The following is a 13,478-nucleotide window of genomic DNA, read 5'->3' on the forward strand; positions in this document are numbered from 1 at the left end:
GCTGCAAGAAATAACTTTTTTGCGGCTATTTCTTGCACTGAAAACCACGGAGCGCAAGAAATTGCAAGAAACTGCAAGAAATACAAAGTACAAGAAACTGGGAGAAAGTGCAAGAAATACGCGCCATCTAGCCACGCGCTGTATGAAGTACAGGGCGCAGTTTATAGCACCTCGTATTTCTTGCAGGTCAAAATATTTACCTGCAAGAAACCACCTTCTCCCCGTTATTTCTTGCACGCGAAACCCTGCCCATGGATTTATCGCGTCCGATACATCACATAACTTATGGATGTCGCCCAACCCTTGTTTTCTGCTCCTGGAAAGGATTTAAATTTTTCAATGCAGCGAATTTATTTTGCAGTCTGCACTTTTAAATCGAGCTTTTCTAAGGGTGACCTCCACGTCGGTGGGTTCATGGCGAGTGAGATAATGGAAACCTTACGTAAAATTCAGATCAAAGTACAAACAAAGATGTATCAAATTTCACCCAAGTTTTTTTCCCATTGTGCAGCCGTCAATTTTTCTTGTAAGGGAAAAAATAAAAATCCAAGTAAATTGCATCCTGACAGTGCATCAACTTTCTTTTTAATAAGACGACTTTCTCTCTGATCTTCTTGTTAATAAAATTGCATCTTCAGAATTTTAATCTTACGAAAAAACGGGTCGAGAAACATTTTCAAAATGAAAATTTTATAATAAGCAGAGAGCGGATATGCATTTATTTTTAACGCTTTCAACTTTGTCGGTGTGCTCCCTAACTCGCAGAGATTTCAAAAATTTCAAAATGTTTCTGCATGTTGTGGCATACTTCAAGGTTTTCAGGCATAAATATTTCCACTAGTATTTGAAAAATATGGAAATCTTCCACATATTTTTTTCAAAAACACATATTTTGTAAGTATTTCAACAATGTGAGATGAAATTTTTTAGCTTAAAGAAATTGGACCAAAAAATCGAAAGAACTATATTAAAAAATTCAAATTTGGCAATAATTGTTATTTTTATTTGTATTTAATTCCTGAATTGCATGCACAACAGTGGATCTTGAATGAAACAAATTATTTATTCCTTTCATAAAATTTAGTTTTCGACTTGCTAGTCATACGACATTATTCATTTTTCGAAAATTTCATATTTTGACGATTCCGAGCGTTATATATTTCTAGGTTTTCAGACATACATTTACGAATATTATTTTCTTTTAAAAATTTTTTTTTCAAAAATACATATATTTACTAAATATTTCAACGATGCGGGACGAATTTTTTTACTCAAAGAAATTAGATTACATTTAAAATCACATTTAAAATTTCAAATTTTGTAAAAATTCTTATTCTAATTCTTTTTTATTACATAAAAACCTGGCAAATCACGGATCTTGAATTTAACCAATTATTTATCTTCTTTCACAAAATTTTCAAAAATACTTACATATATTTGCAACTATTTTAGCGATTTGAGATAAACATTTTTTGCTTAAAGAAATTGGACCAAAAAAATCGAAAGAACTATACTCAAAAATTCAAATTTTGCAAAAATTGTTATTTTTATTTGTAATTAGTTCCTGAATTACATCTAATATGGCAAACGCAGGATCTTTAATGAAACAAATAATTTATTTTCTTTCACAAAATTTAGTTTTCGACTTGCTAGCCATGACATTATTCATTTTTCGAAAATTTCATATTTTGACGACTACGAGCATTATATATTTCTAGGTTTTCAGACATACAAATATTTACAAATATTCTCACTATTATTTTTAAAAAATATGTAAATCTTTGTTATATATGTTTTAAATAAATACATATCCACTACTCTAGATTTTTTTAAAATCTAGAGTAGTATATTCAAACATAGAAAATTTAGGAAGTTAGCAAATTTTAAGTTTAGACCTTCCATAACCTTCCCCATCTCTTGAGTTTAGTTAAAATTTTCGGAGACCATATGAAAAATGTTCGAAGAAAACAGTCAAGATCGGCTCCAGAAATAGGGACAATTTTAAGAACGTATTTTACTAACTGCCTATTTGTATGGTTTTGTTCATAAATATTACATATTTCAGAATTTTTTCGCAAATACATATCCGCCCCCTGACTATTTAGCTTGAGTTCAAATAAGTCAGGCTGAGGCATATATAAAATATGGGTTTTCCTCCATTTCGTATTCCTGTTCACCTACAGATAATGGGTGACGACACAAAGTTGATTCATTGTGTTTAAGGTTTGCACAATTTATGTGTCCTTGTTCTTCTCCTCCTCCTTCTCGTCGCCAAGTTCACCGCCGACAAACCAGGCCCGATGCATCCTTGAGACGAAATTACATAAGAGGCCAGTGCTTGGCCCATTGTCATTATTTTATCTACACAAATACAGTCAGTCAGTGGCCGCGGAAGCTGTGGGGACATCGGGGGATATTAACATTGTAGGAGAGGGGAGGCAGAGGTTTATATAAGATGAGGACATCGAACAACCGTGGGGACATTGTCCCTCTGTCCGCACCCTTCCGCGGCCACTGCATACAGTATACACCTTCCTCCTCCTCCTCCACCTCATTTCATTTCGAGGTCGGGATGGTGTCAATTTTCAAATATATTCAAGATCAATACAAGACAACTTTTGTATGTGTGAGTCAGTGAATTACTTCATATTTGGCTAAAAATAGACACAAGAAAGGTAACCTGGAATAAACAAGCGAGTAGAATTGTGGTACGAATTTGGAATAAAATTGTTAATAAAAAGTGCACAATTTCAAATAACATCTCACAAAAGAGGTGATCTGTAAGAAATGAGTAGAATTACTGGTATGGGACGAATTTCCAATTGTAAAAATTGTTGCAACTTCCAAAAATTCTTAAACCCTTTAACTTCAATGCTTGAAACCAATAAGACAACTTTTGTATGAGTAACATGGCTAAAAATAGGTAAATATTGCACACCAAATGTAAAAATATCTAGGTACATAGAAGTCTGTTGTGAAGTTTCACTTAAAACGAAACTTGTGCAATTTCAAAAAATTATGTAAGTCTTCCTAAATTAAAGCGTGTCTAAAACACTATGTACGTACATCTCTTTGTAAATTTTCTTGCTCACGTAGTCAAAATCCCACGCCTTTTTGTTTAAAGCTAAGATAAGTACATATCCACATACGCATAACCTGTAGGTTCACTACAGTAGAGGTATGTACAAGGTAAGGAGAAAGTGTAAATACGCCACGATGAAACTGTTTCGACTTGGCTGTTCAACTAAAAATCTCGCTCAGACACTGGCTCTAATCAGTGGCCGCGGAAGCCGTGGGGACATTAACATTGTAGGATAGGGGAGGGAGGGGTTTATATAAGATGGGGAGATGATGCGGACATCGAACAACCGTGGGGTAGGGATATTGCCCCTGTTTTGTCCCCACGCTTCCGCGGCCACTGGCTCTCATAAACTTTACGTCGGACTTACATACATATAATAAATCTCGAAAAAATCAAATTTCCTCTTTTCTCTCTTGTACTTAACATGGAAATTTTTTTGTAGTCTTTCTTTTATAGAGCCAGATAAGCAGGAAAATAATAAATTCTTATCATTTTTTTATGGGGGAGGATTAGTGTATAGACAAGCAAAAGTGAAAACCCGGTCTGAAACCTTAATAACCCACGCAACTCTACGTTTTTGTACCCAAAATGCTACTCCTGCTGCAGTAATGAGATCATTCTTTTGCAACAAATTGTGAAGATTTCTTCGCTCCTGGAGAATGAACAGGGGCCGCGGTAGGGTGGGGACAGGGGGACCATACCTGTTCAAAAATTTAATTTTCATTCAAAAGTCAGTCATCCCAATTTCTGACTGAAATTTTTCATTCACAGTCAATCATTTTCGTTCAAATTCATTTCATTTCATTTCACTTCATCTGACTTCATTCCTTACTTCGCTCCATGTAGTAAGCATTAGGTGAAAAATGAAATGAGTGAGAAATCATTTCATTCACAGACATTTAACTGAAATGATGGAATCTTTCAATTATCTTCACTCAAATCACAGGAAATTCATTTTCATTCACTCATTCACCATCATAATCACTCAAATGAATGAAAGTGAACAGGTACGAGAGGGACAATGTCTGCACGGTTGTTCGATGTCCGCATCATTTCCCCATCTTGTATAAACCCATCCATCCCTCCCCCATCCTACAATGTTAATGTCCCCCTTTGTCCCCACGGCTTCCGCGGCCACTGTCTTAAATTGAAAGCTGCATCCAATGAATAATTCAATACTTTTATAAATGACATTGACAGTTTCTCTTCATGAACAAAAAAAGAATCGAAAAAGAAGTGTTCAAATTTCCATCCTGAAATCAAAATTAGTAATATTATTTTGATGCAGATACGAAGAAATATAATAATGCGGTTTTTTTATCCATACCAAAATAGATTTTATGTTAAAAGTTGACGCATTTTTCTGCAAGTGCAGACGAGAATTTATGGGGAGAAAGAAATTGTGTAAGATTTTTTCTTCTTAAAAAACTTTCTTTCTTGCTGCGCAAGAAAAATGAAGCAATTTTCGACATGTCGATTTTCATATGAATATTTTCATTAAAAGAAATAAAATTGCTACGATTTTTATTTACGAAATGTTCCCTCGTAAATATTAATCCAATTTGGGCCAAACTTTCTCTCGGCTTATTTTCTCGTATATTTTTTTAAAATGAAAAAATACACAAGTTTATGCCACATTTATTTTTAGCATGCTCATCATCTTCTACATGGCAAGATTTGATTCTTGGGCAATTTGTTGATGCAATTGCAATTCAAGAATTTTAGGCAAAAAAAACATGTTTTTCGCTTTAAAGAACTACGGAATTTGTTGCAAAGTGTTATTTTGCGAGGAATATATGGATAACTAATTAACGTATGTATGTTTACCTACGCAGTTAGCTAGGTATATACAGGGTGGTTTAAATGTCAGGTTACAATGGAAAATTTTGCAATGGGAAAATATCCATTAGTTACGGATTTGGGATTGAGATTTTTATTAATTTTTATTAAAACTTATGACAAAATTCTTAAAATATTGAATTTCAGAGGCAAAATTAGGTAACTAATGGATATTTGCGAATTTTTCCCATTGCAAAATTTTCCATTGTAACCTGACATTTAAACCACCCTGTACTTATCTGCGGAGTGATCTAATTTTATTTTTTGCCATTAATTACCATAAAATCCAGCTAGTTATCAACAACAAGGACAAAATTTAATGAAGGAATTATAAACGAACGTAATCTCTTTGTTGTCTAAATTTTATTTCATCTTCTTAATGAATACCTATGTATGTACATGTGTATTACGCTTAATTTACCCAAATGCCAAAAGTTTTAGGGTAATCCTCTCCTTAACAAAATTTAAATGTGTACTTACAATGGGGACTCAAACCATGTTCAGCCCAGATTATTTTTTGATCATGTCAGTTTGAAAGAGAAACTCTTTAGAAACAACATTTAGTACGGAACTTGCGAAAAATGCGAAAAATTATGCAAGGTTTGGGCGCCACAAGTTCGCGAAAACCCACAATTTCTACTGTAAGGCCCAGATTCCGCTAGAAAACAGAGCATTTTCGCGAACTTGCGGCGCCCAAAACTCGCTGAATTTTTCGCATTTTTCGCAAGTTCCTTACTAAATGTTGTTTCTACCGAGTTCCTCTTTCAAACTAATATGGTAAAAAATAATCTGGGTTGAACATGGTTTGCGTCCCGATTGTTAAATAGCGAAAATTCTTCAAAGCAAAATTTTGCCCGGTTTTTAACAAGCGAAAAGCACAACAAAGTTATGGTACCCGGTACGAAATTCATTGTACAATTTAGTTCCGAAACACAAAATCGTCGTCCCCTTTGTTTTGATCTTTCCCTTGTTTTCCAAGAAATTCGGTAAACAAATTCATCCGCATGGCAAAGTTGTTGTACTTTGTCCTACCACCAACTAAATAACTGGTTAGTAGTTTAGTTTAGTTTCGTAGTAGAAAAACTCAATTTGTTCGTCTACACAAATTCTGATAGATTGCTTATCGATCGATTCCTTATAGTTCTCGTCCAATCATTTCATTTTATTTAACCACCACCACCACCACGAGCAATATTGTAATATAACTACTTCAAAAACGTGTCTGAATTTCGACTCATTAAACTTTTATCACTTTTAAACTGAGCATTTTATAAAAGAAAGAAAGAAAACCTTTTAAGTAATTCAATTCAATTACGAATAAGGTTGTATAAATAAATTTCTTGTAGATAGATACTCGCATTTTTTGCTATCAGAGTTTCGGGTGCAAGAAATAACGGGGAGAAAGTGGTTTCTTGCAGGTAAATATTTTGACCTGGGAGAAATGCAAGGCGCTAGAAACTGCGCCCCGCCGCTATAAATACTTCATACGGCGCGTGGCTAGATGGCGCATATTTCTTGCACTTTCTCACAGTTTCTTGCACCTCGCATTTCTTGCTTTTCCGTGCAAAAAAACGTAGCATTTCTTACTTTCCCCTGCAAAAAACGTAGAATTTCTTGCTTTCCCGTGTAACATTATTTGCAAGGAAAATTGCATTGAAATTGCATTTTTTTTAGCATATCCACAAAAGACGAAACTCTGGACATGATCCGTTACATGAAATGTATCGAGTGTGGTTTACCTTGAAATTTCGCACATGCCAATATTTTCCCTCATTCAATAACCTTTGCAAACCCACAAGAAACGAAACCCCATTCACAATTTTCATCCAACTGTTCCATATCCACAAATACATATGTACATATGTAAAGACAAGAAATGCAAGATCAGCCACCCAGCTCGTGCCTGGTTTCTAAATATATAAAACTTCATCCCAAAAAACGCACGTCAACTTTCTCTCTGGAGAAGAGAAACTTCTCCTTTCTCCTTGAATGCACTGCACCCAAAGTTATAATTGCATTACAAAATGCAATCTAAATCAGAAAATATAGTCCCGAGGGGATTATTCTTCGGTGATTTGTAACATATTCGTTCATCCAATTCTATTCGCGCATTTATCATGTCCTAAATAAAACCGACTTAATGATAACATACTGCCTGCTTCTGAATATTTCCAGGTTTTGACACGATCGGTCAGGACGCCCGCCTCCTCCTCCTCTCGAGATGAAGATTCTGTCAGAACCAATAATCACGACAAGATTCGTGGCTAAATTTGGGTTTAACTGAGTGAAAAAGAAGGCAAAAATATGGTCCAATTCTCGCCATTTTTTTCGCGACGAGGTGGAGGAAATCTGCACAGAAAGTACCACCACCAATTCAAGTTTAAGGGCACCCTGACCCTCACGGTGGCCCTGCTGGTTTTTATCGCCGAGACCAGGTCGTCGCCAGTCCGCGCGGAATTTCTGCGACCTAAAAGAGACGCGCCGAATGCAAATTTTAACTCGATGAGCCTCTCCAACAATAATCAGACAGCTTTTCCGAACAGTATTAAAAATGGGGGGAACAGATTGAGTAGCAGACAAGTGGAGGGGAATCCGCCCCTCGAGTATGGCCAACTTGTCATCCTTGCTCAGGAGGAGGCCAGGTGCTTGCAGAACTTTGTAAGTATTTTTTTCCTGCTAAATTTGCATACTTATATACTTTTTATTATTATGAGCATAGGACGGATATGCATTTATTTTTTTGTTTAAAGAAATTAGACTACAACAAATCCAGAATTAAATTCAAAAATTCAAATTTTGCAAAAATTCTCATTGTTTCTTAAATATTTTCCGCTTTTTCGAAAATATTCAATACAAATTTCAGCATTTTTTCGAAAATGCGTAGAATTTTGTTGCTCAAAAAAATTAGACAACAAAAAATTCAAAAGATTAAATTAAAAAATATTAATTTTACGAATATTCTGCGCATATTTTAAAACAAATTGGGCAAATATTATTCATATTTCCACAATTTTTCTCAAATAAATATCCACCCTCTGATCACTAGTCAACCCAAACAACAAAATGTCTCCTTTGTCCCGTTGTTCTTTTTTATACGAGCGTATCTAATTAACGAAATGGTGGGTGTTGTGCGTAGTAAAACGCGCATCTCAACTTTCTCTTGTAGTGTTGTTCCTTTTTTGTTCCCGTTTTAACAACCCACTCAACAAAAAAAAATGAATCTGAAACTTTCTCATTTTTCATACTCTTCAAACAAAGGTTTCCTTAATTGAAAAGTGTACCCAAACTTTTGTTCATTAAGAGAAAGTACTAAATATTAACAGGAAGCAGGCCGTGCTTTCACCAACCACAAGAGATCGATGAGTACACAAGCTTCCTAAAAGTTTCCGAAATCCTGTATCCACGAGAAATAAATTTCCTCCAATTAGATTTTGAACGCTCCACTTGACTCTTCGACGAGTGCCTAATTTTACATGGAATTTTCAAAGTGACTTTATAAATTTTTGAGATATTTACGTGCAATGCCCGTGATTCACGAGTGGGCCACTTTTATCTATGTACGGATACACGCATGTACATATCCGTACTTTCACTCACCTTTGTATTGAAGGGAAACACAACTGCCAAAAATAGAATGCAATTAAAGTTTCTGTGCTCTATACGAAATCAGAGAATACGTACATACCTTTAGAAAGTAGCTTTGATCCGGAATAATCCTACACACTCATTCATACATTTGTACCTATGTGTTACCCGAGAAACGATGAGGTAGACACGGCCCAAATGACGGTTTGTCCAGGGACTGAAGATCGCAATTTTGACCAAATTAGTGTCAATTGATCACAAATTTAAGTAGTATGAAATTTGCGAAAGGCACGATCTCCCAATGGGCACGTTTGGCCGTAATAGTTGCATCCCAAGAGGAGAAAACACGCAGTAAAGTTGAAAAATTTTGCACTTTCCAAATTTACTGGGCGTTTTCTCCTCTTCAAATGCAGGTATCTTCGCCAAACGTGCCCATTGGGAGATCGTGTCTTTCGCAAATTTCATGCTCCTTAAATTTGTAATGTATTAACACTTGCCTGCTCAAATTCGGAGAGCATACGCTGGGAGACTTACACTTCAATTATTTTTATGCGATCAACTGGTCGATGGTCTCCGAATGGATAACATTGGTCGATGAATAACGTTACCCAACAAAATCAGAATGGTCGATAATATCCTCAAACTTTAAGCTGACTTGTAAACTCACTTTCTCCCAAAACAATCATCCCTCAAAATCCATAAATACGAGACACAAGTTCATCGCTGTAGACAAACCTTCGTCATTTCGACCAAGTCTGGCTTAAGGCAGGCTTTTAACATGTCACATTTTTCTCCTGGACGTGCTTATCGATATGTTTATCGGGTTCAAAACCTGTACATACATACACACCTCTATAGAACTAGACTATCTCTCATACCCTGTGATCCTCTTCTACGTATGCATTCCTCGTGGGAAAAGCATAGTTTGATGACTTCTTTTTCATCTACTTACATACAAATTTAGGTGCATATCCATCCGATCCGACCAAAGTATAAAACAGAGCTCAGAGCTGTCTCTTTCGATTCAGCGAACTTAAGCTGATATATTTTTGAATTCCTTCCGCATGTGGGAGTAGATATGCACTGAAGGTCGGCAAGCTTATCTTGGATAACTTGAAATGGCCAAAATTACCCCATTTTACTCCGTTTTACTGTCACTTTCACTTTCTTCCAACCACCACTTTCACCAATGAAATTTCATCCATTTTGCGCAATTGGGGGTCAAAATTAACGACTTTTTGTCCCCAATTTTACTGGGGTAATTAGAAAGGTAAAATTGTACATAAAGTTGTTCACAATTGAGGTTAAATTTCTGGAAACTTTTGCAATTAAAAAGCGGAAATAGTTATAAAATGAAATGAAATTAGTAGGTATTGACCAAAATCTGGTCTTTTTAAGATGGCACTTTCTCCTGGAGAGAAAGCCTGATTGTTCAGGAGAGAAAGGCTGGCTGACACGTGTACCAATTCCGAGGAAAGTTTTGGATTTATTTTATTTTAAAGTTTTTACACTGGCAGAGTTTGACGTTTGTGGGAATTTATGACGTGGGTTGACCACGATATGCAATATGCCATCAAATTCAAATTTGCACTGGGAGAACAACGAACCTGGTCCAAACTAGGGATCCTTTTTTCAGTGGCCGCGGAAGCTGGAGGGGACAGAGGGACAACGTCCCCAAAATTATTCGATATTTTCATCATTACTCCATGTTATTTAAATCACTCCTTATTCTCACCATTCTGCAATGCTAATGTCCCCACGGCTTCCGCGGCCACTGGGAGAATTCTGGCTACTAAAATACATGAACATGATGCAGTGGCCGCGGAAGGGTGTGGACAAAGGGACAATGTCCCCACTAGTATTCGATGTCCGTATCATTTCCCCATCTTATATAAACCCCTCCCTCCCCTATCCTACAATGTTAATTTCCCCACATGTCCCCCCGCTTCCGCGGCCACTTCGCATGGCGAATTCTTGTGGGTGAAAGCAATCCCACGCGCCCGGACAAAGTTCAGTGATTCGTCCCGAATTCATTCAGTGGTTGGTTGGTTTGACGAATTCATGGAAATGAAAATGCAGTTATTCACAAATGTAATTAATTACGTTTTCCACCTTAAAATTAATCAGTGAAACGTGCCCAGATTTTAATTCGGGTATTGAAGAAGAGAAATGATGACTTCCTCTCCCTCTCATTGAGACACTGAATATGTAAATAAGCGTCGGTACAGAATTAGGCATCTGGTCTGAACTGAAGGGGCAGAATTAATTCGCTGCTTATTGTCTGATTTGTAACCACTTACTTACACGTGTTCATTATTATGTCAATTATGCTGTCCTACAAAGAGTATTTAGTAGGAAAGGGAAACTCAATGTCAATTTCATTCAGCAGTGGCCGCGGAAGCCGTGGGGACATTAACATTGTAGGAATAATACTTGTCCAATTTTTCCTTTAAATTCAAAAATCAGGCAAAAATCATGACGACTTAAGATTTTCATTCACATTCAGTCATTTTCTTTCAAATTTATTCATTTCACTTCATCGGACTTCATTTCTTACTTCGCACGATGTATTGAGCATATGGTGAAAAATGAATGGAGTGAAAATCCTGCCACAATCATTCATCTGAAATGACGGAATCTTTCACTCATTTTCGTTCAAATGACCTGAAATTCATTTTCATTCAGGGGAGATGGTGGGGACATTGTCCCTCTGTCCCCACCCGCGCGTCCGCGGCCAATGAATTTCATTCTGAAATCCATCTCATTGTTTTAATGTTATTATTTCTGATTTTCCAGGGAGCTCAACCATACTCCACACCTGCACCACAATTCATCACGAAGGACGTTTACAGCCCGTTCCTCTGCAGCAAAAACTCGGACAACTTTGCCAAATGTGAAATTGTAAGTGATTAATAATCTATGGAGTAAAGGTCGGGCTCCTAAGTGGCAGGTGGCTATGATTTGTTTCGTGCTAATAACTTGTAAAAAATTTCTATTAATTTTTTTCAGTGTCGAAACCTCACTCTTCGAGTTCGAAGCAGAGATGAATGCGTGGCATTTTGTGTAAGTGATAGATTCTCATTGATAAATAGGACAGACGTGGAGAAAGCAATTTGTCTCAGTTTGCCTCAATCACCCATTTAACGTATCAGTGACACCAAATCGTCAGAATCAGCACGTTTTTAATCATTTCTCCGCTCTGGAAGTTTATTTTACAATTCTGGACAACAAATTTGTAGTGCAGGAAGTTGTAAATTTTTTGAAAATATGCACTCCAGATTTTGACACTTTTTGAAGGAGATCTCAAGGTTTAGAGGCCGTAAGAAAAATTGGAACTCATAAAAGCTACCTGAAAAAGCTCAATGCTATTCCATTAATCAACTCACTGACTACAAATGTGTCGTCCAGAATTTTAAAATAAATTCCCGAAACAGAAAAACATGTTGATTTTGATGATCAGTCTTACACTAAGTTTTCTATTGTACAGTTTTAAAGAATTGCGTCGCACTATAAAATAATTTTCCAACCTGTAGAATCTTCATTTAATCCCACGCAGTTTAAAACATACTGTTTTCCTCCACCCATTATTAAAAAGGATTTATCCACGTGAAACCGAAAAGCTCATTATAAATTGTATTGTGAGAATCAACTCGTGCAGCAACACACACTTTTTATCCAGAGAATTCCTCCTCCATAATATTTTCCCCGTGTACAAAATCTGTGGTCACGGTCAGTTTCGCGAAAATCGAATTGGCGAAAATAAATTTTCGCTAAAGTTGTAAAAAATACCACATAAAAAGTACCACATGTCAAAATTACTGTTATACTGCGATTTTTTGTGTCGAAATTTTTCGCCAAAATGGTTTTCGCCAAACCTTCCCTCTTCAAAAACCTGTTGCAAAATCCCACCAGCGTCCTTCCTCCCCGTTTAATAAGTAAGCTGCTTCCCACTCGTCGTCCTTCTCTCACTTTCACAACCAGTGGCCGCGGACCCAATGGGGCAACTGGGGCATTAAACTTGTGTACGATAGGGATATGAAATGCTGAGATGATGCCAACATCGAATAACCATGGAGAAATTTTCCCTCCGCCCCCTCTCTCCCCGCGGTCACTGTTCCCACCCCGAAATCTCCTTTCATCGCATTACTTCATTATTCATCACAATCATTTCAACCTAAAACTTAAAAAATCCTGCTCTAAATTTCATTTCAGACCTTTTCGGATACCTCGTTCTGCCAAAATTTGTGCTTCTCCATAAATAAAGCGGTCCTTGACGGTGCTCAGCTTGCCAATGAAGACGCTCTCACGAGAAGATCCTCTTCCTCGCCCACATCTCAAGGTGATGATGACCATGAAATCGAAATCAACAACAAAACCATCACTTCTCATTCTCCCGTTTTCTCCCAAACCCCGCAAGTTTTCTGCGAAGGCGTTTCCGAAAATAATGCCGTTGGCGGGGGGAAATCTGGTGGCGGAAATCTGGGCCTAATTTCCACAGAAGATGGGGAAACGGACAAGTGGGACAACACAATGGAAATTACCAATCACTTCGTCGTCCTCAAGTGGGACGCGAGGCAACAATGGAGAAAGGCAAAGGCGGAGGGAGGAGGAGAAAGTGGTGACGAAGATCGTGAGGAGAACTTCCGTCACCCGAATTCCTCATCGAGACATCACAATGGTCCCGTTGTCTTCGTGATTGAAAAGTATTCTGGGAGATCAAAGGAGTGGAAAGCACTGGGAAAGGTGAGCCAGGGCGAGGACAGATTTTTAATATCGGGGCAGCTTTCTCTTTTTTTTTAAAAAATAATAAAAGGCAGACTGCAGTTTTTAGAGTGAGTAAAGGCTTATGTGATAGTCGTGTCTGTGTGTCTGTCCGAGACACGATAGAGAAAAAGGCTATCGTCTTAACTTTCTCTCTTTTAAAACAAAACAGGATGGAATTCAATTTTTAACCTGAGTCAGGACTTACGTA

The 13,478-nt window shown here is 37.0% G+C and overlaps 1 protein-coding gene across 1 annotated transcript in view; it reads left to right on the forward strand.

Annotated features, from left to right (window-relative positions):
• Positions 1-13,478, forward strand: part of LOC118436613 — a 56,745-nt gene that overhangs the window by 12,637 nt on the left and 30,630 nt on the right. Inside the window, exons 2-5 of the mRNA XM_035855060.1 lie at positions 7,097-7,579; positions 11,303-11,407; positions 11,516-11,569; positions 12,719-13,249. Of these exons, the coding sequence (XP_035710953.1) occupies positions 7,226-7,579; positions 11,303-11,407; positions 11,516-11,569; positions 12,719-13,249 (1,044 nt within the window). The 5' untranslated portion in view covers positions 7,097-7,225. The remainder of the gene's footprint in view (positions 1-7,096; positions 7,580-11,302; positions 11,408-11,515; positions 11,570-12,718; positions 13,250-13,478) is intronic.

The sequence above is a fragment of the Folsomia candida genome, unplaced genomic scaffold, assembly GCF_002217175.1.
Source record: "Folsomia candida strain VU population unplaced genomic scaffold, ASM221717v1 Fcan01_Sc009, whole genome shotgun sequence".
NCBI lineage: Eukaryota > Metazoa > Arthropoda > Collembola > Entomobryomorpha > Isotomidae > Folsomia > Folsomia candida.